General features: G+C 45.3%; 1 protein-coding gene across 1 annotated transcript in view; it reads left to right on the top strand.

Annotated features, from left to right (window-relative positions):
- Positions 1-27,878, top strand: part of BBOX1 (gamma-butyrobetaine hydroxylase 1) — a 48,862-nt gene that overhangs the window by 1,436 nt on the left and 19,548 nt on the right. The window contains exons 2-3 of the mRNA XM_084288244.1: positions 11,344-11,734; positions 13,398-13,512. Of these exons, the coding sequence (XP_084144370.1) occupies positions 11,378-11,734; positions 13,398-13,512 (472 nt within the window). The 5' untranslated portion in view covers positions 11,344-11,377. The remainder of the gene's footprint in view (positions 1-11,343; positions 11,735-13,397; positions 13,513-27,878) is intronic.

Below are 27,878 nucleotides of genomic sequence, written 5' to 3'. Positions count from 1 at the left end.
GGCAGGGCTGGCTTTCTGGCCAGAGCTGGGAGCTGGAGCTGTCCTCCTGCCCTGGCAGGCCGGGAGCAGCAGCTGAGCAAGCAGAACCATGGAGCAAGTGAGGGCGAGGGGGCACGGAGCACCAGGGTGAGTGGTGACAACATCGTGACAAACCCCGGGTGGCTGGGAACTGCTTCACATCCAGAGAGGTCTGGTGAAGGCATGCCAGCTTGCTGCTGTGTACAACGCAGAATGCTCTAGCACCCCACTGATGCTAACAGTAAAAAAAAAAAAAAAAAAAAAAAAATGCTGAGGGGGGAATATTTTTCTGAGAAACAGCATATGGGACAAAAACGAGACTTGCAGATCTGTTTAATTTGTATGTCTGAGAAGAAAAACATCCAGAGGCCTGTTGCAGATATTTTTAATCACTGTCATCTGGGTTTTCATTTTAATAATGACACCATGATATGACTAACTCGAGGAAAACAATAAACAGCCTCTTTATTGTTACAAGGTTTCTCTCGGTAGGTGGTTAACCCGAATGATTGCTTTACAATGAAGACAGAAACAGAAGTTGTAATGCAAATGCTGTTGTATATTTTAAAAGTGAACGCTTAACTTCACCACAAGGGAAATCTGCTGCTGTAATAGTTTGCATGGCTTCCTCTCGCATACCTACCAACCTGGCTAACATTGGATCCAAAGGGCCTGATTCTCTCCTAATTAACAGCGGTGTCATTTCGGTGCAAGTCTACTCACTTCAGCAAATAGACATCATAAATGAAAAATCTGAATAGGCTTGGAGTCGTGGAGCACAGTAATAGTAGACAAAATAGATCTGTATATTAAAAAACCCACATACTGTGATTTTTATTAATCCCGCGAAGCGTGCGGTGGAATTGTTTCCTACCCTAAGCATATCGAAGGCTTCTGCTGCAGTCTGGGAAAGAGATCCTCCCCTCTCTCTGGGGTGCAGAGGCTGGCTATTCAGTGTCTGGCTGTTAGGACTGGAATTATTTCAAGAGAGCACTTTGTGGTTCACAATAGGTTGGACCTCCGATGCCAAAACCTGACGTCGCTTGGAACGGGGGTGCCAGTGACAGCAGCGGAGGCTTGCTCTGCCTGGCAGCAAAGTTTAGGGCTGCTACCATCCACGATTCTCCCAGCAGTGTTGTGCGTAGCGAGTTGTATGCAGAAACAGTGGTCTGGGAACAGGAGCACCAGTTCATCATAAAATTACCACTGGGAAATGTCTTGCGGAGTGTAAACACCGACAGCGTAACATCCACGTCAGAGCTGGCTGCTGGGGCTCTTCTTGTAGCTGGTGGAGAGAAATAAGAGTTCAGTTCGTCTCATCCTGAAGCAGGTTTCTGCAAAGGTCAGGTGAAGTGTGCCCTAAATGTGCCTGTTCGTTACGGGTGTTGCAGATGGCTCCTGCGATGTTTGGGTGTAGGTGACTGGTACATGTCTGAGGTGAGGCAAGATGAACACTGCCATGCCATGCTTCTCGGATCTAAGCAGAGCTGGAAATTCCCCTTTGGCATACAGCCTTCCCCACTGTAACATAGATTATGTGTAACTTCCAGAAGATTTGTTTATTTATCTATTTGTTTTTAATTTAGAAGTTGTGTCTGGCAGGATTGGCTGCATCTGATTTTTGAGGTTGACCTTTGTTCCAAAGCATTTGCGAGACTTCCTGCCACTGACTTGGAAGAAATTCTGCTTGAGATAGGCTGTGTGTGCCTGAGTTATCATTACCCTGCGAACAAATACCAGTGAAGCAACATCTGTGACAGGAAGACAGTAAACTCACCTTAATTTCTCGTCATAAAAAATATTCTGACGTGGTTTTCTATTACCAGCAGTACTACGAGGGGCCTCTTAGGAACAAGTTCAGATTTCTTAACTGAATGGTAAAATACAAGAAGCCTGGATGCCCTTCGAAGCTGTCAGACTTCAAGTAGGACTGCAGACTTGGTGATGAATGTTCCCTGAAGGGCATTTGGGAATTAAAGGCTTAATTACTTTTTACATGAAGACTCCAACGATGAAAGTGATTTAACAGGTTGTGAAGTTAAACAATAAGTATGCGAATAATACTTAAGTTATTTGGCAAGCCACGTTAATTAAATTGAGAAAATTATGCATGAAAGTTTATCCGAACAACTGGATGGCGTGGTGTACCAATGTCGTGGTTTAACCCGACCGGCAGCTAAACACCACGCAGCCGTTCGCTCACCCTCCCCCCTCCCTCTCTGGGACGGGGGAGAGAAATGGAAAGTGAAGCCCGTGAGTTGAGATAAAGACAGTTTAATAAGACAGGAAAAAAAAAATAACAAAAATAATAATAACAATAATAATAATGATGATACAATGGGGATAATACGAAAGTAATAATAGTATGTACAAACAAGTGATGCACAATGCAATTGCTCACCACCCGCTGACCGATGCCCAGCCTAACCCCGAGCAGTCCGGCCCCCTCCCCCCGGCTAGCCACCCCTATATATTGTTTAGCATGACGTCAGATGGTATGGAATACCCCTTTGGCTAGTTTGGGTCACCTGTCCTGGGTCTGTCCCCTCCCAGCTCTTACTGCACCCCCCAGCCTGCCCGTTGGCAGGACAGAGCAAAGGCTGAGATGTCCTTGGCTTAGTATAAGCACTGCTCTGCAACAATTAAAGCATCGGGGTGTTATCAGCACTCTTCTCATTCTAAGCCAAAACACAGCATTCCACCAGCTACTAGGAAGAAAATTAATTCTGTGCTAACTGAAACCAGGACATCTATCCACCCCTTATTCCATACCATTTATGTCATGCTCAGGTTACACTCTTTTCCATACATTCTAATTAGTCACCTATAGTAATCATGGTAGTGATAACATACAGTATAATATACTATTTAACATGGTGCAATTCAGTTCATGGGCTATTCTCACCCAGTATTAAATCTCCTTGAGGTACACACCGGACCTCTCCGTTCTTTTGCATCACCCACCAAGTATATCCAGGTCCCTGAGCGAAAACAATTCCACGAATAGGTTTGCCTTTTCCTGAGGCAGGAGTAGCCCAGACTGTTTTACCCAGCATATTTTTTACATGCACTACAGGAACTTTATCCCCATCTACAGTACGTAACAGGTTTGATTGGGCAGGTCCAGCTCGGTTGGTAGATCCCCTAGTATTGACTAACCAGGTGGCCTTTGCCAAATGCGTATCCCAGTTTTTGAACGTCCCAGCGCCCATTGCTTTCAAGGTAGTCTTTAACAGGCCATTGTATCGTTCAACTTTCCCGGAGGCTGGTGCATGATAGGGGATGTGATACACCCATTCAATACCATGTTCTTTGGCCCAAGTGTCTATAAGGTTGTTTCGGAAGTGAGTCCCATTATCTGATTCTATTCTTTCTGGGGTGCCATGTCGCCATAGGACTTGCTTTTCAAGGCCCAGGATGGTGTTCCGGGCGGTAGCATGAGGCACAGGATATGTTTCCAGCCATCCGGTGGTTGCTTCCACCATTGTAAGTACGTGGCGCTTGCCATTGCGAGTTTGAGGGAGTGTGATGTAATCAATCTGCCAGGCCTCTCCATATTTATATTTCAGCCATCGTCCTCCATACCAAAGAGGCTTTGACCGTTTGGCTTGCTTGATTGCAGCACATGTTTCACAGTCATGAATAACCTGTGCTATAGCGTCCATGGTCAAGTCCACCCCTCGATCACGAGCCCATCTGTATGTTGCATCTCTACCTTGATGGCCTGAGGTGTCATGGGCCCATCGGGCTATAAATAATTCACCTTTATGCTGCCAATCCAGGTCCACCTGAGCTACTTCAATCTTAGCAGCCTGATCCACCTGCTGGTTGTTTTGATGTTCTTCAGTAGCCCGATTCTTGGGCACATGAGCATCTACGTGGCGTACTTTCACAGCCAGGTTCTCTACCCGAGCAGCAATATCTTGCCACAATGCAGCAGCCCAGATAGGTTTGCCCCTACGCTGCCAGTTGTTTTGCTTCCATTGCTGTAACCATCCCCACAGGGCATTTGCTACCATCCATGAATCGGTGTAGAGATAGAGAACTGGCCATTTTTCTCGTTCAGCAATGTCTAAAGCCAGCTGAATGGCTTTCACTTCTGCAAACTGACTCGATTCACCTTCTCCCTCAGCAGCTTCTGCAACTCGTCGCGTAGGACTCCATACAGCAGCCTTCCATCTCCGATGCTTCCCCACAATACGACAGGACCCATCAGTGAACAGGGCATATTTCTTTTCATTCTCTGGCAACTGGTTGTACAGTGGGGCTTCTTCAGCACGACCCACCTCCTCCTCTGATGATATCCCAAAGTATTTGCCTTCTGGCCAGTCCATGATCACTTCCAATATTCCTGGGCGACTGGGGTTTCCTATTCGAGCCCGCTGAGTAATCAGTGCAACCCACTTGCTCCATGTAGCATCAGTTGCATGATGCGTAGAGGGGACCCTTCCCTTGAACATCCAGCTTAGTACCGGTAATCGGGGTGCTAGGAGGAGCTGCGTTTCAGTACCGACCACCTCCGAAGCAGATCGAACTCCTTCATATGCTGCCAATATCTCCTTTTCAGTTGGAGTATAGCGGGCCTCAGATCCTCTGTATCCCCGACTCCAAAACCCCAGAGGCCGACCTCGAGTTTCCCCAGGTTCTTTCTGCCAGAGGCTCCAGGTGGGGCCGTTCTCCCCGGCTGCAGTGTAGAGCACATTCTTTACATCTGGTCCTGTTCGAACTGGCCCAAGGGCTACTGCATGGACTATTTCCTGCTTGATTTGTTCAAAGGCTTGTCGTTGTTCAGGGCCCCATTCAAACTCATTCTTCTTGCGAGTTACTTGGTAGAGTGGGTTTACAATCAGACTGTAATTTGGGATGTGCATTCTCCAAAACCCCACAACACCTAGGAAAGTCTGTGTTTCTTTTTTGTTAGTTGGTGGAGACATAGCTGTTATTTTGTTGATCACATCCATTGGGATTTGACGACGTCCATCTTGCCATTTTATTCCTAAAAACTGGATCTCCCGTGCAGGTCCTTTGACTTTATTTTGTTTTATGGCAAAACCGGCTTTCAGAAGGATTTGGACTATTTTCTTCCCTTTCTCGAAAACTTCCTCTGCTGTGTCACCCCACACAATAATGTCATCGATGTACTGCAGGTGTTCAGGAGCTTCCCCCTGCTCTAGTGCAGACTGGATCAGCCCATGGCAAATGGTAGGGCTGTGTTTCCACCCCTGGGGCAGCCTATTCCAAGTATATTGGACTCCCCTCCAAGTGAAGGCAAATTGTGGCCTGCACTCTGCTGCTAGAGGGATGGAGAAAAATGCATTAGCGATATCAATTGTGGCGTACCACTTGGCTGCCTTCGATTCAAGTTCATACTGAAGTTCCAGCATGTCCGGCACTGCAGCACTCAGTGGTGGCGTGACTTCGTTCAAGCCGCGATAGTCCACTGTTAGTCTCCACTCGCCATTAGACTTTCGCACTGGCCATATGGGACTATTGAAAGGTGAATGAGTCTTGCTGATCACTCCTTGGCTCTCCAATTGACGAATTAGCTTATGGATGGGAATCAGGGAGTCTCGGTTGGTGCGATATTGCCGCCGGTGCACAGTTGTGGTAGCAATTGGCACTTGCTGTTCTTCGACCCTCAGCAACCCCACAACAGAGGGGTCCTCTGAGAGACCAGGCAAGGTAGATAATTGTTTAATGCCCTCTGTCTCTAAGGCAGCAATACCAAAAGCCCACCGGAACCCTTTTGGGTCCTTGCAGTATCCTCTTCTAAGATAGTCTATGCCAAGGATACATGGAGCATCCGGACCAGTCACAATGCGGTGCTTTTCCCACTCATTCCCAGTCAGACTCACTTCAGCCTCCAATACAGTCAACTGCTGAGATCCCCCTGTCACTCCACAAATATAGATGGGCTCTGGTCCTTTATAGCTCGATGGCATTATAGTACATTGTGCACCGGTGTCTACTAAAGCCTTATACTTCTGTGCGCGTGATGTGCCAGGCCATCGAATCCACACAGTCCAATAAACTCGATTGTCCCTTTCCTCCCCCTGGCTGGAGGCAGGGCCCCCCTAATCCTGGTCAGAATCTTCCTCGTTTCTGTGTTTGAAGGACTGTCTGCTGGAAGTTGGAGCAGCAAACTTTTCGGAGAATCCCTTTTTCCTGATTGTTTTCTTTTGCAACTCACGTACCCGTGCCTCTAGGGTCGCGGTAGATTTTCCATCCCACTTTCTCATGTCCTCTCCATGGTCTCGTAAGTAAAACCACAGGGTGGCACGGGGTGAGTACCCACCATATCGTCTTCCTTGTGTGGGTGAACGCCTACCCCTGACAGCTGAGACACTGCTTTGTACAGGTGCGAAGGAGAATAATCTCTCTTCAAGTTGGTGAACCTTTTCAGAAAGTTTCTCCCAAGTGTTCTCCTTTGGTCGGTGGGCACTGGTTGGTTCAGGTGGGGAGGACAATAGGTTCTCTTCAAGTTGGTGAACCTTTTCAGAAAGTTTCTCCACAGCTGAGACGCAGGCCTGTAAGGAAGAGGAGAGACTTTCTTCGTACTGCCGGAGTTGTTTAGCCGCTTCACCCACTGTGGGTTCCTCATCCTCTTTCCAGGCCATTATTGCCAATGAGCTGGCATATGATGATGGTGCACTCCGTACAAACTTCCGCCACATGGGTCGTGTACACTTGACTTCATCTGGATCTGTGGATGTTTGATTGAGGTCTGGATCCTCATAAATCACTTCCCGTACGGCTAATTCCCTCAGGTACTGGATTCCCTTCTCCATAGTGGTCCACTTGCCTGGTAGACGTAAAATATCTTCCTTGAAGGGATACCTTTCCCTCACAGCTGAGAGGAGACGCCTCCAGAGGCTGGTGGGTCGTGCTCCATCTGCAATTGCTTTGTCAATGCCGGCGTCTCGAGCAAGGGATCCCAGCCGCTTGGCTTCCCTGCCGTCTAATTCCACACAATTGGCTCCAGAGTCCCAGCACCGGAGCAGCCAGGTGACAAGCTGCTCACCTATACAGCGACCAAAATCTTTTCGCACATCTCGTAGCTCGCGCTCGTTTAGGCTTCGGGTAGTTACTGTTGCTCTTTCGGCATCCTCATCTTCCTCCTCCTGAATCCTTGACGGCCCAGCGTCGTCATCATCTTCGTCATCTCTATACTTAGTTTTGGCAGAAGCCTTACCTGGATTGGCAGAAGACTCTCTGCGTTCTAAACGACTTGAATTTCTGTACCATATTTTCACCTTCTCTACAGGGGCAGCTTGCACTGCTACTGCTCGTTTCTCTGACTTTGTTACAGGGTCTGCCACAGGGGTTGGAATGCCCTCTGCAGGGTCAACTTGCACTGCTACAGCTCGTTTCTCTGACACGGCCACAGGAGCTGGAGCGGCTACAGGAGCTGGAGCAGTTGCAGGAACCGGAGCTGTAGCGGCTACAGGAGCTGGAGCTGGAGCTGGAGCAGTTGCAGGAGCTGGGACTGGAGCAGCAGTAGGAGCTGGAGCTGGAGCGGCTTCAGGAGCTGGAGCTGGAGCGGCTTCAGAAGCTGGGACTGGAGCAGTTGCAGGAACTGGGACTGGAGTAGCGGCCGGAGCTGGAACTGGAGCGACTGCAGGAACTGGGACTGGAGCGGCTGCAGGAGCTGGGACTGGAGCGGCTGCAGGAGCTGGGACTGGAGCGGCTGCAGGAGCTGGGACTGGAGCGGCTGCAGAATCCACCGTAGGGGTCACAGTGGCCGTTGGATCTGTCACAGGGTTTGGAGTGGCCGCAGGGTCTGTCACTAAGTTGACAGCAGTATCAATGGCAGCTCGATAGGCATGAGCCAGGCCCCAGCACGTTACAATGATTTGTGTTACTTTGGAACTGCCAGAATCATTACACCTTTTTTTCAAGCATTCTGCCAGTTTTTGAGGATTTTGCCATTGTTCAGGGGTGAATTTCCAACACACTGGGGGTGCCAACTGCTCTAGATGCCTGCCCATATCCACCCATACTCCCTGCCACCCACAACTATACTGCCTCCGGGCAGATCTCCGGATGAGCTTCATAAGTAGTTGTTTAACTTTAAGCAGAATCTGAAGTGCATTCATGAGGCAGAACAACAAGACTATGGTATTCTGAGTATTCCAGAAATATTCAATATCTTGGAGAGCTATTGTAACAAGCTCAGGGGATAAGAGGGTGGTGAAGGAGGAAGGCAGAGTGACCCAGGAGGATACAGGGGTGGTGAAGGAGAAAGGGAGAGTAAGCAAGTAAGGAAAAATATCCTCCCCTTTCCCCTCCACAGATTGACTCTCTAATGGAGAAAAACAATAGGTATAATTGCTAATAGTTCCCAAGATGCTGTTTCCAAAGTACAGAGTCCACGATGTTACTGAGTATAAATACCAAGTTAGAGTCATGACCAGATATCTTATCGTCTCATAAGCCATTGCTATAACACTTAGTACCATAATGGTCTGAAACCAGGGCCCGGAGAGGAGAAACAACACTACAGAGAGCAAATACGGAAAATAATGTACTATAATACTCAATTTGGAAAACAGGCGCAGCAGAGTTGTGATTAAAGCAATCAGCATCATGACAAGTGACTATTAAGCAGGTCTAATCCTTACACCAATTTTAGTTTAACACACTCTGATCAGATCTGCCGTTATCTCAACCTTTCGGGCCCCACGTTGGGCGCCAAAAAGACTGTCGTGGTTTAACCCGACCGGCAGCTAAACACCACGCAGCCGTTCGCTCACCCTCCCCCCTCCCTCTCTGGGACGGGGGAGAGAAATGGAAAGTGAAGCCCGTGAGTTGAGATAAAGACAGTTTAATAAGACAGGAAAAAAAAAAATAACAAAAATAATAATAACAATAATAATAATGATGATACAATGGGGATAATACGAAAGTAATAATAGTATGTACAAACAAGTGATGCACAATGCAATTGCTCACCACCCGCTGACCGATGCCCAGCCTAACCCCGAGCAGTCCGGCCCCCTCCCCCCGGCTAGCCACCCCTATATATTGTTTAGCATGACGTCAGATGGTATGGAATACCCCTTTGGCTAGTTTGGGTCACCTGTCCTGGGTCTGTCCCCTCCCAGCTCTTACTGCACCCCCCAGCCTGCCCGTTGGCAGGACAGAGCAAAGGCTGAGATGTCCTTGGCTTAGTATAAGCACTGCTCTGCAACAATTAAAGCATCGGGGTGTTATCAGCACTCTTCTCATTCTAAGCCAAAACACAGCATTCCACCAGCTACTAGGAAGAAAATTAATTGTGTATGAAATACAGCGTAGGCAAAGCACATAACGAACTAATTAGGTGGGTGTTTTACAGACCCAAAAAGATCTGGTTCTCAGAATTCTCCCTGGTAAGCCAGAGGAGCTTCCTGGAGGCCTTGAACTTCGAAAATCAAATCTGGTTCTCCTGGTCTTGTCCTAACCAGATGCATAAAGGAATGCCTCCGTAGGTGTAGTGCACAGAGATGTGTCCCTATCTGCAGAGGAGCTGGGCTGGCTGGGCAGTTGGTTCTGGGAAGAGTTATACCCTGGAAGACAGGTGGAATAAATTGCTCCTACCGTTTAGGTTGCTTGTATGCTTTCTAACCTTGTTCTTAAATTCAAGTGGCCATGAGTGCAATGCTTTGGGTTGAATTCAGTAGTCGTGATGATGATGCTTTGATGATTTGATGATGGTGCTTACCCAACTGTGCCTTGCAAGGGGCGGCTTCCCCTTCACCCTAAGCTGTATGCTGGTTAACTAAGCGTGCTTTTGGTTCTGATCCATTGTCATCAAATAATCCACTGCCTTGAGCAGAACTACCGTGTAACCAATACAGATGCAGCAGAAGTTTACAGTACGTTAAAGTGGTGGTGTTGTTACTTGCTCGGAAACCAGCTCTTCTAAAGTTTCAGTATATTGGAAACATTCATTGTGTTCCAGTGCTTGTCTTTTGTTTCAAAGAGATTAGAATAAGTATCCAATTGTTTTAAGTTTAAAAAAAACCTAAAACATACCATGTCTTTGCAGCCATGCATAATAAAACTTTGTGCAAGACGTTTCAGAAGGAAACTGCAGCCAGTCCCCTGGTGTAAATATTTTTACAGTCAACAGGAAAATTGCTGTGCTTGAATAGTGCTTAGTATGTATTTACATATATATGTGTGCACATATACGTGTGTGTGTATGTATAAAAGGAAAGATACGTCTGGATATGAATCCATTTTTGGATAAAAGAGATTTGAGCCTGTGTTCACAAAGCTGTTCCTCGGGCTGAACTGCAAGTGGAAGTTGGTAATTAATGGGTTCTGATGGGACTGCTATGCCCAGACAAAAGAAAGTAGAAATCAATATTCTGCTTTGCTGTACTCAATCAACTCAAATAAAAACAAAAAGAGACCCTGGGGCCCTGTACAGCGTAATTCTAACTTAGAGAAAGGAAAAGGAAGAAAATCAAAAACCTTCTGACAACTTCTGTAGGTTTTAGTGTGTCAAAACACTGACGCTAATGAGGTTTTCCCTGTGCAAAGACAAGTGGGGAGGCTTTGGTCCTGACAGGGCATCAATATTTTGCCCTCTGAGTGGAAGAACAAAAACAACAGAAAAAGACACTGAACACATTGGAAATAAATACACAAACTTCAAAATGATTAAACAGTCTATTAAAAACAAATGTGATGTTTTATTGATTTGAGGGGAGGCCAAGTGCTTTCCTGAATAAGAAAAACATTCGATCAGAACTTCTCTTGTAATTTAAGGTTTGGATGCATCGTCTTTCTTCAGTACAGCATACAGCTAACTTCAAATATTCAATTAGCTTTAAATAATCCAGCGTACGTATAGAAAGCAGGCTGCCTGTGCAAGGAGAAATGAGCTCTTGCAGAACTCTGTCGTAGCTCAAGTCGTATTTCCAAAGCTTTTCCCTGCAGGGAGATGGATGCAGCGTCTGCTTTTCCATAGTGTTGAGAGCAGGAATTAAGGTGCGTGCACTTCAAAGCCGTAGCTTGTCAGCACGATTGGTAGCAGCACCTACGTTTGAGCTGTGGAGCTCATCTGAAGGTGTCTTTTATAAAGAGACAATTTATGCAGTACGTATTGAACTGACTGCAGGAACTGAAGATGGTGAATCAAACTGAAGCTCTGCTGATCCCAGGGCTTTCTGAATAGGTGGGTCCGAATGCACTCTCCGTGCCTCAAAAAAAACAAACAGGATAATGAATGCTCCTAAACGTTGAGGTAGAAGACAGGTGGGGAGAGCCATCTCAACGTGCTCTTTCTGTTACAGTTTCTCCTTCAGTAACACACTGCCCTTCACCCTGCTGTAGGAGCTCTCCGTCCGGCGGTGTCGCGGCGGCCGCGATGTGGAGGCTGGCAGCTCACGTCCTGCGGGGGACCAAAGTCCACGCCGTGCTCCAGGACAGGAGCGTGCTCACCACAGCCACCCTGCTGCCGTGCTGCTGGCGGGGGACAGCGCGAGGGGCCCACAGCAGCGACATGAGCACGGCGATACAGAAAGTGGAGGCTCCGGACGCTGAGCACCTCGTCCGCGTGCACTGGGCGGACGGGAGTGAGAGCTGCTACCCGTGCGTCTGGCTGAGAGACAACTGCCAGTGCCCCGACTGCTTCCTCAGCTCGGCCAAGGCACGCAGGCTGCTCTTCGAGGACCTCGATGTTGACATCGTGGCGAAGGAAGTCACTCTGACAGACAGAAAAAAGGTACTCGGAGAGGCACTGGTTGCTCTTCTAGGGAAACGTGTTTAACAATTCTCGTTAATCTGCAAGTTAGAGATAAGCCCAGGATATGCTGTAACCGTAATTCATTTATCCGTGATCAGTAGTGTGGATTTGCACAGCTTTTAAGAATAACCAAAGGATCTAACGGGAGTAATTCGAGCAAGTTTGGTTTTCCCAGTGTATATGAAACTACTTTATACGTGTGACGCATTGGGCACAGAAACAGTTTCTAGAACATAATTGTTCTTTTTTGAACGTTTCCTTATTATCAGATGTTGAAAAGAAAATGTAGGCATTCCCCACACTTCTAATTTTGCATTAACATCTGTCTTTTTTCTCTTTATTTTATAAGTGACTTGCAAATTAGAAAAACAAATGGGAAAGTGACGATAATCTAAATTCATAACAAAGATATCCGTGTATTAGCTGATATCTTCCAATGTGCAAAAGACTTCATTTTAGAGCAAGCGCTCAAACTGAAGTTGAACCCAATATTCAGTGCTGGCCTAGTGTCTGTATCTGTGTCTATCCATCTACGTTAACGCTTGGTTGTGAAAAAGAGAGGTCATTGGGCAAGAGGGGAGAGGAACTGCCCTTGCTGTAAATTTTAATCTTTCCTGACATATGTAAATGCCTAGTATATTATCTAGATCTTATACGTTTATTTACAAGCAGTACATAGCTCCCTTGATATGCAAACTCACTTCCTTTATTTTGCAGTTAAAGAGGTTTAAAACATGTTACAGACAGAGCAATCAGCCCTGTAACAGCCGGGGCTCATCTGCAAGACAAGGTGCTGTGTTTATTTAGGCTCCCAAGCTGATGGTTCATTACCAAAAGTAATGCTGTGTAAATTCACCCTTTGAATGAGCAAATGTACTGTGATAGAGGGATTGCCTGCTTCTGTGTACACTCAGGAACTGCAGGCACAGCACTAATCATAAACTAATGCTGGTGTTTTACTATAACATGAACGGCCAGAATTTTGTGAAATGGGGATTGAAGCCTACACAGCAGATGAGAGAATTCCATGGGGTGTGTGTGCTGCACTGAGCTCTTTGGTTCATGGCAAGCAAAGCTTTACACTTTCCGTCCTTTTTTTTTTTTTTTTTTTTTTTTTTTTCATGAATTGAAAAATATACAATTATTTGAAAGGGGAAAAAGTGTCAAAACTCGGGAAATTATTTATCTCCTAACATTTTTTTGCATGTGTCTGTCTTGTCCTTTTTCTGTTTTGACAGCTGTCAGTGTTTTGGAAGATATTTTTGCTCTCTTCTGAGTTGTTGATAAAGTGCTTCTCCTCAGTGGCGTGTGCCAGCTGCTGTGATTCCCCACTTTCTGCTAAGCAAAGCACACACAGTGACAGCAGCCTGCACAAAATAGCAAATTAGGTCATGTGCTTATGTGAAAATAACCATCTATAAATGGTACCAGAACTTGGATGGTGTTCAGATTGGGATTTCATTAATTGTTTGCAGTTACACTGCAAGGAAGCCTGGGCTGATATTACTGATTGAAATATTGCAATATTTATAATTTCTAAGGTTGGAGTTTTTAGTTGTGTTTTTTGTTGTTGTTGTTTGTTTGTTTGGTCTACATGGTGGTTGTTTTTTTTCTAAAATGACCTTTCTTTTTATTCTATAAGATATCTATTACATGGCCCGATGAACACACAAGCGAATATGAGGCTGAGTGGTTGAAAAAACGATGCTTCTCTGAAGCAGCCAGAGCAGAGATGCGAGAAGATTTGTTTTTACCAGGTAGGAGTTCAAACCGCCTCTGTGACACAGGTTTCAAATGCAGGTGGTCTGACACTGCCAGCCCTGTCTAGAGGGTCCTTGCATAAGGACCAAGTCCACCAGCTGAAGCAAGCACAGCCAACCTTGGGAACACGTTTTTTTGCCCTTTCCTCTCTTCTAACCTCTGGACTGCAGGCCAGGAGCAGCCACTCGTGACTGCTGTGTCCTGGGTCACTTGCAGGGAGAGCAGTGTTCAGCTGCTTGGGCTGTGTTTACTTTCCTAAAAGACACTTCCTTTCAGATAGTTTTTGGAGATCTTAAAATGAGGCTTGTGCCGCCCCACTGACCTGTGATAAAGCATATGTTGGTGCTCTTCAAATTATTTAAAGCTTTATTTTTAGAAAAAATCTTTAGAATTGCAGGGGAATTATAACTGAAATATTTTTCCCTTTCCGTGGCCTTCTGTTAAAAAGTAACCACATAGCGCACCAGTGTCTTGTGCTGAAGTTCAGGTTGTGTTTGCTCTGTGTCTGATTCTTCCTGCACTAGTTGACCGTCCTTTGGAAAAGAAGCATTTTGTGCAACTGGCAGTGAAACATTGGCAATACAAGCAACAGTCACCCACGACACATCATACACCCTTTTGAGAGAATGATTATAAAATCACCAGGTTTGCCATGATGCACATTATCATTTCTTCTTTCTTTGGCAGTCTTTTGTACTGTGAGCATGGAAAGTGTGAAAACTTGCAAGATTTCTGCAGTTGCCCTTGACAGCGTTCCTGTGAGTTCTGCTGTTGCAGAAAGCTGTGGATCAGTATTCAGAGCTAAGCCTGTATCCATTAAAATAGGGTATTATTTTAGTAAAAGAAAGTAGAGGCAGGCTGATGGTCTGAAATTCAGATCCAGCTATTGGTTCCATCAGAGCTCAGCAAGAGGAAAGTCTGAGGTTGTTTTATGCTGCTTTTTTTTGATGTGTTTTTTGGTTTTTGTTTTTGTTGTTTTTTTTTTTTTCCTAACAAAGAAAGGAGAAAGATTTTGTTTTGTTTTGTTTTTCCTGAAAGTTTATAAATGGGAAAGCATAAGTATCATCCACTTCTGAGTTTCGTCTGGCACTTAGGGACAACTCAAGGGGCCCATTATCTTTCCCAATTTCTGCCTGTCAAATCTTCCTTACTCCTAGCACCTGTTTTCCTAAACAAAAGCCAGTTATTTAGATTCAGCCTTTTACATCTAGCTTAAAACTTCAGTTATGAGTAGTATTTCCATTCATTTCAGTGGATCGTGTAACAGCTGTCTAGTAGTTCAGAATGGAACTTTTTTCCTCTAGTGACTGATATAAACGTCTATGTCTACTTTTGCCTTGGCAAGAACAAACTACGCTGTTTACTGTTTAATAGGCTTAGGCATGTTCCCAGAATGAACATGATGAAAATGCAAACCTCATATAGGGAAACTGCATTTGATTTCTCAGATAGTGAGAACTTGTATTTGGAAAAATGAAGATACTGTGGAAGTTAACAAGACATTTTATAGCGTTTGGGGGGATCGATGCAAATCGATTGTTGCTCTAATTAATGCCCAGACAAATTAGTTTAGATCTCTGGCTAAGTTTATTAGCAAAGGTATCAATAACTGTAATTTCGGGGATTCAGATATAAATTGCTTCTTTTTTCCCTCCATTATGAAGCCTTAACTGGGTATGATTTGGCTTCTCTCACATATTTACAGTGTGCTTACTCTCAGGATCTAAATACGATGCTTGTTTTGGAGGCCACTTCTCCCCTCTGCTGCTGCTGTTCTCTAGTGGAGCAGTCCAGATAAAATAAACACTAATGATACTTTTTGTTCTTTGGGCAATGCTTTGCAAATTCTATTTTCCATGGTAGATCTGAGTAAATATGTTTATGGAAGTTGCACTAAGTAAGGGCCTGCATTAACTTTGGCTTTGTGTTGTAGTGTCATTCTGCTCTTTCTCAGATTCCCAGAGAAGATCTGGCACATTATAAGGATTGCTTCTTCCAGCATTTCTCAGGTTTTGTTTGCACAGAAGGCTGAAGTTATAAAGGATGTGAATTTGCTTGTTGGCTGTTTGAGACCTGTTTCTCATTGTGTATCAGGATAAGTTTAGAATCAGCTTCCTTCTGGTCAGTGCAGTTACACCACTGCAAATTACATGCTCTTAAGTAGCTAATCATATCCCAGCAGCTTAGCATTACAGATGACATGAAATGCCAGCCCTGCATACTGGTTCAGCAAATACGAGAGCAAGCTCACCAGACTGCTGTAGTTAGAGGTTAACCTTCACTGCTGACATTATCACAGCTGTGGCTTTTTTCTTTTTTCTTTTCTTTTTTTTTTTTTTTTTTTGGAAGTGGTTATTTGCATTTCATGTTGCTTTTATGATGATTTTTTGTTGTAATTTCTTTTTCAAAAACTTAGGTGTCGAACGTGTCAAACCAAAAAAAAGAGTAAGTTGTACCTTCACTGCATGATGGAAGTGACTATAATAACTCCATGGCAGTACATCAGGAGTACATTTTTAGAAACAGTGCCAGACCTTATCAGTGCAGTATGCAAAGTTCTCTGTGTGTGTACACTGAGGCTCTTTTCAGGCTGGCCTAGGTTAAAACGTAGGTTAGGTTAAAGGCCTCAGACAGCAATGGTCCTTTAAAATGTGATAATGTCATACTGAACATATATCTGATTCCACTGTTTGAATCGGGATATTAACACTGTCATTGGTGTTTTCAGTTTTTCTATGGGGCCCTGATAGATGATTTCTTTAGAGAAATAAGTTTAAATGATTGTTTGTTTGTTTTTTACTAAAGGAGTTTGTTCATTTGAACATATCCTATAGTAATAATTAATGAGAACTGCCCCTGTGAGCTAGGCTGCCATATACTTGTGCTAAGTAATTGCATTGGGTTGACATGGCAAGGTGCAGTACAGCAGCAATGAGGATGTCCCGCAACAAACGCTGAAATGCCCATTTAGACAAAATGTCTGAAAGCAATAGGTTAAAAATCAGGAAAGTTTCTTAAAAACAGTAAAAAGCTTTAAAAGGCAGGAATTCCCAATAAAGTTTGTTCACTCATGGTTAGGTCACCTTCCATCTCCTGAAGTAGTGGTTTCCAGAGGACTGCTGCTCCTTTTTTTCCCCTCATTTGTGTGACAGCTGTGACTGCTGAACTGCTGGAGAGAACAGCACACTGACACAGGCAGTCAAAACCAGAGGATGCAGACTCCAGGTCTGTGCTTTGTTTTTCAGTCCTTGTTTATTTTGCCATGTGGCTCATAACAGTTCAACCTTCCAGAATTTTAATTTCAGCGTTTCAGCTGGTTGTTAGCTGCTTTGCTTCAGCGATTTGTGGCTTTGGCAATTTCAGAGCTGTAATTGCTAGCAGAGTTAAGTCGCGCACTTTGAGAAGCACAAATACAACAGCTCGCAGGCAAGCTTGCGCACTGCGGGCACCCACGCTGCCTGTGCCTGCAGTGCTACCTAAATACAGACATGTATACATGTACATACAGTCCTCTAGCTTGTGTGCATGTGTCGGTGGTGCCTGAGCTCATCAGACATGTGTAAAATACATTTTCTGAAATGGTGATGTCTTCTTTCCTAAAAGATTTGTATTTTTTGCAGATGGTGGCAATTGTGCCAGTGAAATCTTTTTTTTTTTTTTTTTTCCTGCCATTTAGTTTCACTGCAGATCAGTTCCAATAACTATTTTGCATGTCTTTCTTCTCTGGGAAAAAGACAAAACTTTCTGATGAAGCTTTTTTCTAAAAGTAACCATCCATTCCTGGAAACTCTCAGACCAGTTATTTCTGAGACACATTTTCAACAGGGATATAAAATTATTGTCTTTTGAGAAAGGTTGTTAGAAACAGATGTCTACTAAGTTGGTTTTTTTTTCCCCATTTATGTAAGAGAGAATATTTTTGAGTGCATTATACCACATGACTCCAAGTAATTACCCATGTTTGATTTTTTTTTTCCACGCAGTATCCATTACTGTGGGTCTGAAATGGAGGGGGAAATAACTCTGACTTTTTTAATAGTTTTAATCTGAAAAAAATCCAGATTCTCCAATCCATTCACTTTTAGAGTGCTAAATACTTAAAATACATATATATATATACACATGTTTTACTCTGAAAACAAGTATATGAATGAAAAATATCACTCTCTTTCATTTATTCCCCGATAAAAGATTCTAAGCTTGCCAATTAATACTTTCTGTAGCACATCTTAAATGCAGAATAATTAATTCCAAGTGTTTGTTGATGATTGCACACTGTCTGCAGAAATTGGGCAAAGGCCCTCTTCTCATTTTGTGCAGACGTCTGATGTAGAGTCTTTCTGTGGCTAAACCTGGTATGATCAAGTAATCAAGTAATGGTATTTATTTATTATTTTTTTTCTCTTAATTATTATTCTGAAGCTGGAAGTTGTGATGACGACTTCTTTCAAAAGCAGGTTGTTCTTCCCACTTTGAAAAGCACCTAGATCTGGGTTTTATTAATCGTAATGCAATTGGTCAATAACGACGTGAAATAACTCTACAAGACCTTTGTTTTTATCCCTTGGGAATCATCCAGCTACACAGAGATTTTTAATATGGCAACTGCATCTGTGCTGTGCAGGCGAGAACTAGGTCTGTCCAAACACTAATGGCTCGCTGCTATCTTTCTTGCTCTCTCAGGTTTTGGAGCTTATGTTCTTAAATTTCTGCTGGAGTACAATGGAAACTATATTAACTGTGGTTACATCAATATCTTAGCATCACAGGATCTTTTTTAGTTTTATTACATATGCTTTCCTGTCCCTTTCCCCAAAAATCGTGAACCTGCTAATTTGTCAAATTGTAAATATTGGACAGCGTGTAACGTTTTCATGTGGGGCTGAGGAGAAGGAAATCTTCATAAATATTGCTGCTTTTAGTGTTGACTTGTCTCTCTCCTCCTGCTGTTGAAATTAGTAGTGTTTTACTTGAGTTGCTGTGATGGTCTCTGGGACCCATCAGGAAAGGAAGTCCTTCATTGTTTTTCAGGCATATGTGCATCATTTAAAAGTAGTTCGTGCCTACATCAGACATAAATGATAAAAATTAGACCCAAGATCCAAGCTACCAGAAGGGTTAGAACTAGCACCAATATATTTGAGTTAAACCCTATGATAGCTCTGGGGAAAAAAATAAAAATGACTAGTATGTAAAGTGTAAAGATTAAAAATACTGTACTAAACTCTATGCTAAAAGTCATTATATGAAAGTTGTCATCTAGCCTACTCTTTTAATTCATTCAATGTACCTGATAAAAACAATCATCTGGCAGTCAGTGTAGAAAGCCAATGTGAGTGTCAGCCAATTTCCCCTTTGCTGATAGTAAACACATTTATTATGCACACTGCCTCGAGCTGGTATTTAAATCATGCAGGTTTCTCCCTTTTTTCTGTGGCTTTATTGCTGCAAATGAATCACTTTATTTTAGTGTGGCTCTAAAAAATTTTTCCACGTACTTCTGTTGATGGAGATTATTCCTTTCTAATATTTTGGAAGGTCTGGGCAGTGCTGTGAAGGCATTGGTTTGCTGCATGCTCTAAATATGCAAGTTTGTTCTCGCTCTAGGAGTGTTGAAGGGTGAGGGTTACAGCTCTAAATGACCCTCACAGACAGGAGAAATGGTAAAAACAGTTTAAAAATGCTTTAACCTGCTGGGCAACTACTTCACCTAGCCTACTTCTCGGTCTTCAGCAGCAATATAACAAAAGCATCTGAGCCCAGCTGCTCTCCCCAGTCCATTCGCTTCGTACTTCTAGAGCATCCACTGTCTTTGTGCCAGGGTTTGCTGTAAGGTGCTGCAGCTCGGCGGGTGTCGGAGTGCGAGGTAGGGAAATAACCTCCTGTCTGGGGTTGGTACTGCTTGCAGACTGAGTCCTGCCTGTGCTGGCAGACTGGCTTGAGATCAGGGCAGCCCGAAGGGAAACCTGGCCTGCCTCAGGGATGAAGTAGCCCTTCTGCTCCTTTTAACAGTGACACTTCCATAGCAAGGTGCTGGGCGTCAAGGAAGGCTGCAAAGACTGCATGCTCGTTTGGAAAGCTCTGTAAATGGTCAGGGCTCTAGAGACATCTAAGAATTCAAGGGCTGCGGAGAGAGAGAGAAGAGTGAAAGAACCATTTGTTTTCCATGTTCACGGTGGGTACGTCAATATACTGCATCTGTACGTATATGAAAATATTTTCAGAATAGGTAAAAATTGGAGTTCAGACAAACTATTAACAGTTTCAAATTAAATGGAAGATTTTAAGTGAGGGCATAATTTTTATAGCAAAAACTTTACGAGCTGCACTAGATTTATACATATATTTTAGTCCCAGATACCAGCTGCTGCTGCATTCCATACATTTCCCAAGGATTAGTAAAAACTTGGAGCTGTACACAATGCATTTTCAGCTTCTGGCATATTTACCACAGTGTCATTACACAGTACAGTGGGAAATGTCAGGGGGAAAGGTTACTCCTGCAGTAGCTCAAAGACTAAGCTCTTGGCTGCGATAATATGCCACTGAAGGGCTGGGAACTTTTTTTTCTGCAACATGAGGTAGGATTTATAACATGCACTGTGTCAGCATTCATGTACCAGGCTGCACCTTTTAAAAAGAAAAACAATAATCCACTGAGGAGGATGCTGGCTGCACTTGTCACTGGAAGTGAATTCATTTGAGAGAACTGGAACTTGGAGGACAGAGTTGATGGCCTTGCCAAGGCAGGATTTGACTAAATTTACCACTTTTTAACTATTTTTTAACATTTATTTTAAAATATGAAGTAGCTAAAAATTTAAAAAAAAAAAAAAAAAAGCCTAGGAAGCAATTTTACTTGAACCATTTCTCAGTTTCAGTAGCGGCCTGCAGAGTATCAGTGAACAGTTCTGTCTCCTGGAAGTACTCCAAGCAGTACAGTGGAGGTTAAACACCTCTTTGCTCTGCAGACAGCGTTGAGTCCTGAATGCAGTGCGGAGTCGGGGAGAGGATAAACTCCCAGTACCTTGGTGGGATGCACATGGCTGCTTTGCTGTGCAGGTTATTTACAGGAGCAGTTTGTGTTTAGCTTTTGTCTCCCTCAGCTCCTTAGAGTTGGAGATGGGAGGCCAGGCGAGCGCTTCTCTGCAGGGGTCTGGTGGGGAGGAGGAGCAGGTGAGTTGCTGCCCCTTGAGGGTTGCCTGCAGTGCAGCTGTAAGACTTGGCACATGTGTCATACTGAAATCAAGGGCGGTTCTGGACAGGCATACTGAGTAAGTACTGCCTTGCACTGCCACACTGTGCCTTGGGTTTTGCATCCCATTTGAGGTGGAGCTTCCAGCAAGCACGGTAACAGCTGGGAACTTGAACAGGGGAACCCTACAGTTCGTGTGCTCAGAGAAGCCTGGGGCACTTGGAGCTGCAGTTAAACTTCAGGCTCCATGGGTGTTTTCCAAAGTGGGAAAAAATCTGTTGGTATATTCCGAGAAATAGTAATGTCCCTTTTATTTTATGTAAGGAAGATTAGGGAAATATTTATTAGCGAGATCAGGAAGGAAAAGTTGCACGTTAAATACCCCATTAGTTTGCACATGGTTGTTTTACCTGCACAAACACTGAAACCGAAATCTGTCTTTCAAAGGATGTTCTTGGCGGTTCACACAGCATAGCTACAGCTATTTTAATTTTATAACCTTTAATAGAGAAAAAGGAAAACATCTATATTTTATTTTTTCCCAAACTTTCGAATGTGTGAAGGGATGTATCTTGGCTTAAACACACTGGAGCAGTGAACAGACAGCCACAGAGTGGTCGCACGAAGGAATTTAATGAGGTGAGATTCTGCGTCTCCTCAAGGATTGCACTTCCTTCATTTTGTGAACATGTTGTGAAATTCAACAGCTTGTCGATCATACCACAGCTTCTTTGAAACATGGGATGGGGTATAAAAGATGGTCTGTGCGAGTGGCTTATATTTGGGTACGTGTGTTGTGTTTCTTGGACAGCCTCTAACGAGCTGAGCCAGAGCAGTAAGGAGTACTCGTGGCTGGAAATCTGCAGACTTTGCAACTGCTGAAAATGTAACTCTGTAGGGTCGGGGTTCACTTTTTTTATGAGCATGTGGTGTTTTGTGCTTGCTACCTGTATCCAGAGAGGGAGAACTTTTTTTTTTTAAAAAAAAAAAGAAAGAAAGAAATTGCCTTTTACATTTCTTTGAAGTGCAGCGTGTCCCTCAGCACCAGGTGAAAGCTGCCGCTCGGAGGGCACGGTGGGTGCTGGCAGCCCTGGAGTAAGGGGGGTGTAAGTGATGCAGTCTCCTTTTGTCAAATGCTCTTGGTCTCCTCTCTGGGTGTAATCTTTACAGTCGATGACTGGACAACTTAACTGAACATCAGCTAAAACACCAAGTGAGCTGGGTGTGATGTAAAGCAGACGAGGGTGCTGTTAACCAAATAGCTCCGATGCCAGCAGAGCCAGGCCGGCCGGCTGAAATCAGAGCAGAGAGCAGCGTCCCGGCCGGGGGGCGAGCAGCGGTTCCAGTGCCATGTGTGCTTGCTGCCCAGTGATGAAATGAGTTTTTTCCTCTTGCACGAGAAGTGAATGCAGCGTGTGGCCACGTCGGGCGGCGCAGAGGCAGCAGCAGCACGGAGCAGCCCAGAGGTCCATCTAGCGGCGCGCAGGAGGGCAGGGGGTGCAGCACAGGGAGCTCGGCACCGGGGGCTCTCAGCACCTTCTGCCCTGGCCACGCTAAGCCAGGTGACTCGGGTGACTGGCACTGGTCCCTGGGCAGAGCGTTTTCACCCCAGAAACATGCAGCGATGCAAGATTTCACTGCTCACGTCTCAGCACAAGACAGGCGCAGACGGCTGCTGCTCAGAGAGGAGAAAGGGAGAAGAGTTTGCAGTCTGGTTATGCAGGTAGAAGGCGCCTCGGTGTCTTCAGGGGCTGTGTCAGGGTGCTGTCACCAAACTATGGACAGCTGCTGCCAGGGAGGAACCCCATCCCCCTGCCTGGCTTACGCTTCCTCTGCAGTCTGCAGCAGATTTTGCTCAGTCTCCAGGCCCTGCACCACCCGCTTCCCACATTACATCCCTCAGTTTTTCCCAGGTAGTGCACATCTTCCTCCTCCCTGACAGGTGCTCCCATCGTTCATGTTGAATGTTTCCTCCTCTGTACTGGAGAATTCACCCAAGCATATTTCTGACGTTGCCTGTCACCAAAGTCAGAAGAATTAGTACCTTTGCTGGATTTTTTTTCTCAAAAACAGGCAGAAAATATGCTTCTTCACTCCATTTTGTTCTCTGAAATGCCTGACCCTTTTGATTGATTGTTCTCCCTATAAACTCAATATAAGAAAAACTTCGGCATAAAAAGAAATCTGCCCAAAAGGCTGTATTTTGCTGAAGCTGTAAGCAATTAAAAACAGCTCACAGCAGAAAAGCAGATTTCTGAGGAAATCTCGGTACCTCTTACTATGAACCAGTCTTTCAGTGTTGTAGCTATGGATATGTATGGTGCATCTGTGGGTTATCGTGAGTATGCATGACATACATGGGAGAAAACAGTTGCCTATGATGCTTCCTAGCAAGGCCATTTGATAGGAGTTACAGCTTGACCTAAGGTTTAGTTACTCCAGCATACCTGTAGTCATTTCAGATTTAATCTAACGATGTTTACAAACTCGATTTATGTCAATATAACCGAGACTGTGGCAGCTCGCTTTCAGGTATGTGGGCAACCATTTCACGTGGCTTTAACCCTGTCCTGTTTTAAACTCTAAATAAATAAGCAAAAAAAGACCAGGCTGGGTTCAGCGGCCCACACCAGCAGTGCAGTAGCACATTATTCTCTGCAGTCACTCCAACTGTGGAAGAAAATCGCCAGTAGCTGTAAAGTAGGAAATGTGATGCACAGTCGTGGAGCTCAGTGCCCTGTGCCAGGAGCACAGACAAATTAAATTAAAGTTAACTGCGTTAACGACAGCCAGGCTCCAGAAAGTGTCCTGGTGAGAAGCCGCGCTTTGGGCTCCGTGATTCATTTCCTGCCTTTTCCCTTTCTGTCGACGTTGCCATTCTTGGCCAAATGCACTGGAGCCATTAAAATTTAGGTGATACCTATTTCAGTTTTGTCTAGCAAAATTGGTCCTGGCAGGAATAGGCTGAAAAAAAACAAACAAACAAACAAAAAAATTTAAAAATTATTTTAATGAAGTGATCTTGGCATAAGAATATTGAGGGCTAGTCAAGATAGTCATAGAGTTTAGCGGCCCTTGTGTGTTTTTGTCTGCACTAATGAGCTGCTACAGCACTGCCCGCTGTTGAAGAAAATTAATTGGATTTTGCAGATGTCTATGAAAATCTTAAAATATATACTTGGCTAGCCAAATTTGGCTGGTTTCAACAGAATGGCAAATGTCCTAAGAAGTGGGTGACTTTCCAAATTTGACACTTGAAAGAATGAAAACATTAAAACTTCTCAGCTAAGCCAATGTAGGAATTTTGGCGTGGCCACACTGCTTATCTTTCACTGGTCCATTGGGTTTGGGACCATTTTTGTTGTTGTTGAAGCTCTCCCAAAATATTTGAGGCAGGTATTGCCATGGAAGCCCTCAGCTGAAACGGCTGCAGTTTACCAAAGTTACAGCAAGTGAAACACTCTGAGAGAAGCGTGAGGTGGCTGCAGAGACAGAGCCCTCCACCAGCTGTGCTCTGGGTGGGGAGTGTTTCATGGGCACGAGTAAGGGAAACTGAAAACACCGCCCCTGGTCATTGTGCCAGCTTCCTTGGGGCTCTGCCAGAACTTCTAATCGGAAAGCATCTCAGCCTAATGTATTCTGTACGTCTGAAGCCTGATTTTGAGCTGTATGAGTATGACTTAGGATCATCCTATGGAAAGATGAAGGAAAAAAAAATCTATTGTTCCCCAGAAGGAGGCCCAGATATCTCCAACTGCACCAGCAGATGGCAGTTTGACACTTGCCCGTGCACGGAGAGCTGTCATCGTGCTCTGTACGCATTTCTTTGTCCACTAAAATAAAATGGCCGTGGTTTCACAAAGGGCAACCTTTTGTTAGGAGTTAAAAATCAGATCCAGCACGGAAAACAGTTTGCTCCTCCTTTGCGCAAGGCACAGCTCTTATTAAAAATTCTTGCAAACCTGGCACTAGTACTCTTTATCCTGGTACACACACAATTTTTGAACATTCGTGGTCTTCTTTCCATCAGAGCGGATGGTGTTATTTTTCCATCAAGAAAACCTTGGCTGCTGCTGGTTGTGTTCAGCAATGCTGCTCTGTGACCTACGGGTGGAAGTCCAACAAGTCCAACACCGCCCTGGTGTTTCTGCTTATGATCACCTCACATTTTTCCCGTGAAGAAGCTGCAGGTGGTCATCTTCAGGGTTACACGAGAGGGCTCCTGCAGCAATCAGAAGGGCGGCCCCATGAGTCTCGGCTACAGAGCTTGTGAAATGTTCAGCCGGGGGAAGGACCGGAGCTCCCGGGTGGCCACAGGACAGCATCCCTGGAGAGCCAGGGCTGTGTGCTTCGGTCACACAGGCTGCAAGTTCTGCTCCTTCCTGCGGTGTGGCTGCCAGGTTTCAGGTCTGGTGGTGAGCTCCATGCAGTGAAGCAGACTTAGTTCCTTGTATTAAGCAGCAAGAAAATATTAAACGATAAATCAGTATGAGCAATAGCAGCACTCCTAGGGAGACGGCATCAAAAAAAATAGAAAACAAAATAGAGAAGGAGGCGTTATCAGCATTGGGATGTTCTGGAGAAAATAATTAAAGTTATAGACCTCATTATTTGATTTCTTAGAAAGTCCCATTCCCAATGAAGTCAGCAGAGACAAAGCACAACAGAAATACAAATCCAGCATAAGGTTATGAATAATTTTAATAATTATTCCCTACTCATGTTTTAAAAACCTGTTTCTATATCCATCAGCCATTGGGAATTTTGGGAGTAAAAGAGTAAAACAACAATTTGTTGAATTTCAAATGTAAGTGCGTCAAAATAGGGGGAAATAGGGTTCTTGGGAACAGACACGTGCTGAGTTGCAGAAAGGCTGAATGGTTTTCTCAAACTTAATCTGGGAATAAATAATACTTTGCATGAGCAACAACTAAAGCTTTCTCTGACTGTATTTTGACTGTGTGTGAGCCACAAACTGCACAACAGCGGCACAGATCCCCAAAGAACAAAGTCCAAGGGAGGCAGCCTGACAGCGCCAGGAGCTGCTGGGCTGCCCTGAGGGCAAAGGGGCAGCGACAGCGGGGAACGGGGCGCGCTGCGGGGGGATGGAGGCACAGACAGAGAATGAGGAGCACAGCCCCGAAACGGCTGGGCACAGGGCTGCCATCAGTCACCCCAGGGCTACCAAATTTCTGCAAGTTTGACCTCGAGTAACCCCGAGGGCTAATTGGTTGACCTCAGATGACCCCGGGGCTCCCAAAAATCTGCAAGGTTGACCTCGAGTAACCCCGAGGGCTAATTGGTTGACCTCAGATGACCCCAGGGCTCCCAAAAATCTCCAACGTTGACCTCGAGTAACCCCGAGGGCTAATTGGTTGACCTCAGATGACCCCGGGGCTCCCAAAAATCTCCAAGTTTGACCTCGAGTAACCCCGAGGGCTAATTGGTTGACCTCAGATGACCCCGGGGCTCCCAAAAATCTGCAAGGTTGACCTCGAGTAACCCCGAGGGCTAATTGGTTGACCTCAGATGACCCCAGGGCTCCCAAAAATCTCCAACGTTGACCTCGAGTAACCCCGAGGGCTAATTGGTTGACCTCAGATGACCCCGGGGCTCCCAAAAATCTCCAAGTTTGACCTCGAGTAACCCCGGGGGCTAATTGGTTGACCTCAGATGACCCCGGGGCTCCCAAAAATCTCCAAGTTTGACCTCGAGTAACCCCGAGGGCTAATTGGTTGACCTCAGATGACCCCGGGGCTCCCAAAAATCTCCAAGTTTGACCTCGAGTAACCCCGAGGGCTAATTGGTTGACCTCAGATGACCCCGGGGCTCCCAAAAATCTCCAAGTTTGACCTCGAGTAACCCCGGGGGCTAATTGGTTGACCTCAGATGACCCCGGGGCTCCCAAAAATCTCCAAGTTTGACCTCGAGTAACCCCGAGGGCTAATTGGTTGACCTCTGATGACCCCGGGGCTCCCAAATTTCTGCAAGTTTGACCTCGAGTAACCCCGAGGGCTAATTGGTTGACCTCAGATGACCCCGGGGCTCCCAAAAATCTCCAAGTTTGACCTCGAGTAACCCCGAGGGCTAATTGGTTGACCTCAGATGACCCCGGGGCTCCCAAAAATCTCCAAGTTTGACCTCGAGTAACCCCGGGGGCTAATTGGTTGACCTCAGATGACCCCGGGGCTCCCAAAAATCTCCAAGTTTGACCTCGAGTAACCCCGAGGGCTAATTGGTTGACCTCAGATGACCGCGGGGCTCCCAAATTTCTGCAAGTTTGACCTCGAGTAACCCCGAGGGCTAATTGGTTGACCTCAGATGACCCCGGGGCTCCCAAAAATCTCCAAGTTTGACCTCGAGTAACCCCGAGGGCTAATTGGTTGACCTCAGATGACCCCGGGACTCCCAAAAATCTCCAAGGTTGACCTCGAGTAACCCCGAGGGCTAATTGGTTGACCTCAGATGACCTCGGGGCTCCCAAAAATCTCCAAGTTTGACCTCGAGTAACCCCGAGGGCTAATTGGTTGACCTCTGATGACCCCGGGGCTCCCAAAAATCTCCAAGTTTGACCTCGAGTAACCCCGAGGGCTAATTGGTTGACCTCTGATGACCCCGGGGCTCCCAAATTTCTGCAAGTTTGACCTCGAGTAACCCCGAGGGCTAATTGGTTGACCTCAGATGACCCCGGGGCTCCCAAAAATCTCCAAGTTTGACCTCGAGTAACCCCGAGGGCTAATTGGTTGACCTCAGATGACCCCGGGGCTCCCAAAAATCTCCAAGTTTGACCTCGAGTAACCCCGGGGGCTAATTGGTTGACCTCAGATGACCCCGGGGCTCCCAAAAATCTCCAAGTTTGACCTCGAGTAACCCCGAGGGTTAATTGGTTGACCTCTGATGACCCCGGGGCTCCCAAATTTCTGCAAGTTTGACCTCGAGTAACCCCGAGGGCTAATTGGTTGACCTCAGATGACCCCGGGGCTCCCAAAAATCTCCAAGTTTGACCTCGAGTAACCCCGAGGGCTAATTGGTTGACCTCAGATGACCCCGGGGCTCCCAAAAATCTCCAAGTTTGACCTCGAGTAACCCCGGGGGCTAATTGGTTGACCTCAGATGACCCCGGGGCTCCCAAAAATCTCCAAGTTTGACCTCGAGTAACCCCGAGGG

The sequence above is a fragment of the Netta rufina genome (assembly GCF_964035555.1).
Source record: "Netta rufina genome assembly, chromosome: 5".
In the NCBI taxonomy this organism is placed as follows: Eukaryota; Metazoa; Chordata; class Aves; order Anseriformes; family Anatidae; genus Netta; species Netta rufina.
This window is presented reverse-complemented; position numbering and strand designations above follow the sequence as displayed.